The 1,955-nt window shown below is 48.2% G+C and overlaps 1 protein-coding gene across 1 annotated transcript; it reads left to right on the top strand.

Moving 5' to 3' along the window:
- Positions 1 to 50: 50 nt before the first annotated feature.
- LOC131214677 (eukaryotic translation initiation factor 2D-like) lies at positions 51 to 1,504 on the top strand (the record flags this gene model as incomplete). Its single annotated transcript, XM_058209013.1, has 1 exon — positions 51 to 1,504. A coding segment is annotated over one exon (1,387 nt), but the record flags the coding sequence as incomplete, so codon positions are not given.
- Positions 1,505 to 1,955: the final 451 nt, after the last annotated feature.

Genomic DNA, 1,955 nt, shown 5'->3' with positions numbered 1-1,955 from the left:
TTTAGATTGATACGATCTCGATTTTTGCAGCTCTCAAAGGCACTGGATAGTGTCGATATTAAACCGAATGGCGAAGAAAATGGGTCGGATAGTGATAGCAACAGCGAACACCGTGAGGCAAACGGCGCGGTCGAAGAAGAGGAAAAGCCTCCCAGTCCGGACGATTTGATTCGCGGTGCCCTGCTCAACGTCATGGAGCTGCACGGGAAAAAAATAACGCTTCCGCTGCTCACTAGCACCTTTTACCCGAAGTACTTGCAACCGGAGATTCCGGAGGGTGTTGAGATGAAGAAAAGCACGTTCAAGAAGGTAGGCACTTTCTTCAAGCGGATGGCCGAAGAGGGGCTGCTCAAGATCGAGGAAGAGAAGAAGGGCATCGAGAAGGTAACGGTCTTGAATCTGGACCATCCGGCCGTTCGTTCCTTTTACCCGTATAAGGCAGTTGCGAAAGTTTCGGAAAAGGAATTGGGCGGTCCAGGAACGAGGGGCCTTTTTTCGTATCCTCTCCTGCTGACCGAAATGTACGCGGTGAACGATCGAACGAGCAAACTGTTCGGTTGTTTCAATGTGTCTAACTGGCAAGCGCTGGAGCCGAAACAGGTGCGTAACTATATCCGGGACTATGTGGGCCGCAACAAGCTCATCAATCCGAACACGAAGGTCGTCACGCTGGACGAAACGCTAACAGAAGTGTGCGGTACAGGGGCAGGCGGTGGGATGGTGGCGCTTTCAGAACTGATTAAAACGGTGCTGAACAGTATGACGAGCACATTCGAGATTAATAGCCAGAAGGGACCGGTCATGAAGAGTGGCAAGCGGGCCGTGGTTCACTTGACAACGGCCAAGCCCAAAGTGAACAAAACAGTAACCCTTATCAGCAATTTGGACGATTATGGGATAAACGTCGGGGAGTTTGCGAAGGCGGTAAAGCTGGGTGCGGCCACCAGTACGACTATGGCAAAGGTGCGGGGTACGAAGGGTGAACAGCTTCAGGTTCAAGGCAATCATGTGAAATTTGTGTACGAATTGCTTACCAAAACCTACCAAGTGCCGAAAACGTGCATTACCGGGTTGGAGCTCGCGAAGAAACAGAAGAAAAGAACAAACAGAAAAAAAAGAAAAAAGAATGAGAAGAACGGAAGAAGCGAACGCAAGGACCAGAAAAAAGTAATCGCAAACCGCTGGTTTGACCAGTGGCAGAGGGCAATATGCTGTTCAAACGTGAAGGTTCAAGTAGTTCCATTTTCCCAGTTGCCGACGATGTGCCCAGCGAAGGTAGCGAAGGTAGTAAAGGGAGCAAAGGCAAAGGTACCGAAGGTAGCGGCAGCGATAGCGTATAAGCTCGACATCGGTTGGGAGAATTTGGTGAAGAATTCGGCGAAACGAATTCGGCGACACACTGGTTTGGCAAAAAGAAGCCAGCCACGGTCGTTGTAAATTACGTTCCACTGGAGGTACGACAGCGGAATTAGCGCCGTGCTCAGTTTATATACTGTGAAAAAGTGCAGTGGTGTAGTATAGAATAAAATTCAATAAAATTTATTTTAAATATATGTCTTTCGTTAGTATCACACAAATATTACACGATTTAAATGACTTTTCAGTTAAATTTACCCCAATCAAACGGTATAAATTTGAGTCAATTACGGCCACCGTTGAAGAAAGTTGTATTCTTGAAAAGGTGTTCTTTCGGTGGTGGTGCTATTGTCATCATTTCGCAAACTGTCAAAACTCACGACCAAAACAAAACACCGTTCCGTTCCGTGGATCGCATTCGAGGCCTTGCTTCGTGCCCATTTTTTGTCCGGAAATTCGTGATTGTCGCACGAGCGGCGAGGCAAGGCTTTGAAAATGTTCATCAAACCGTTCAAGGTAAAGTCGAACATTCTCGTCACCGGCTCGGAGAAGAAGCGCCTCCGGCAGCGGGTGATGGCCCAGTTCAATCGGACGGATGG

Source organism: Anopheles bellator, unplaced genomic scaffold (genome assembly GCF_943735745.2).
Source record: "Anopheles bellator unplaced genomic scaffold, idAnoBellAS_SP24_06.2 scaffold01838_ctg1, whole genome shotgun sequence".
Lineage (NCBI taxonomy): Eukaryota > Metazoa > Arthropoda > Insecta > Diptera > Culicidae > Anopheles > Anopheles bellator.
This window is presented reverse-complemented; position numbering and strand designations above follow the sequence as displayed.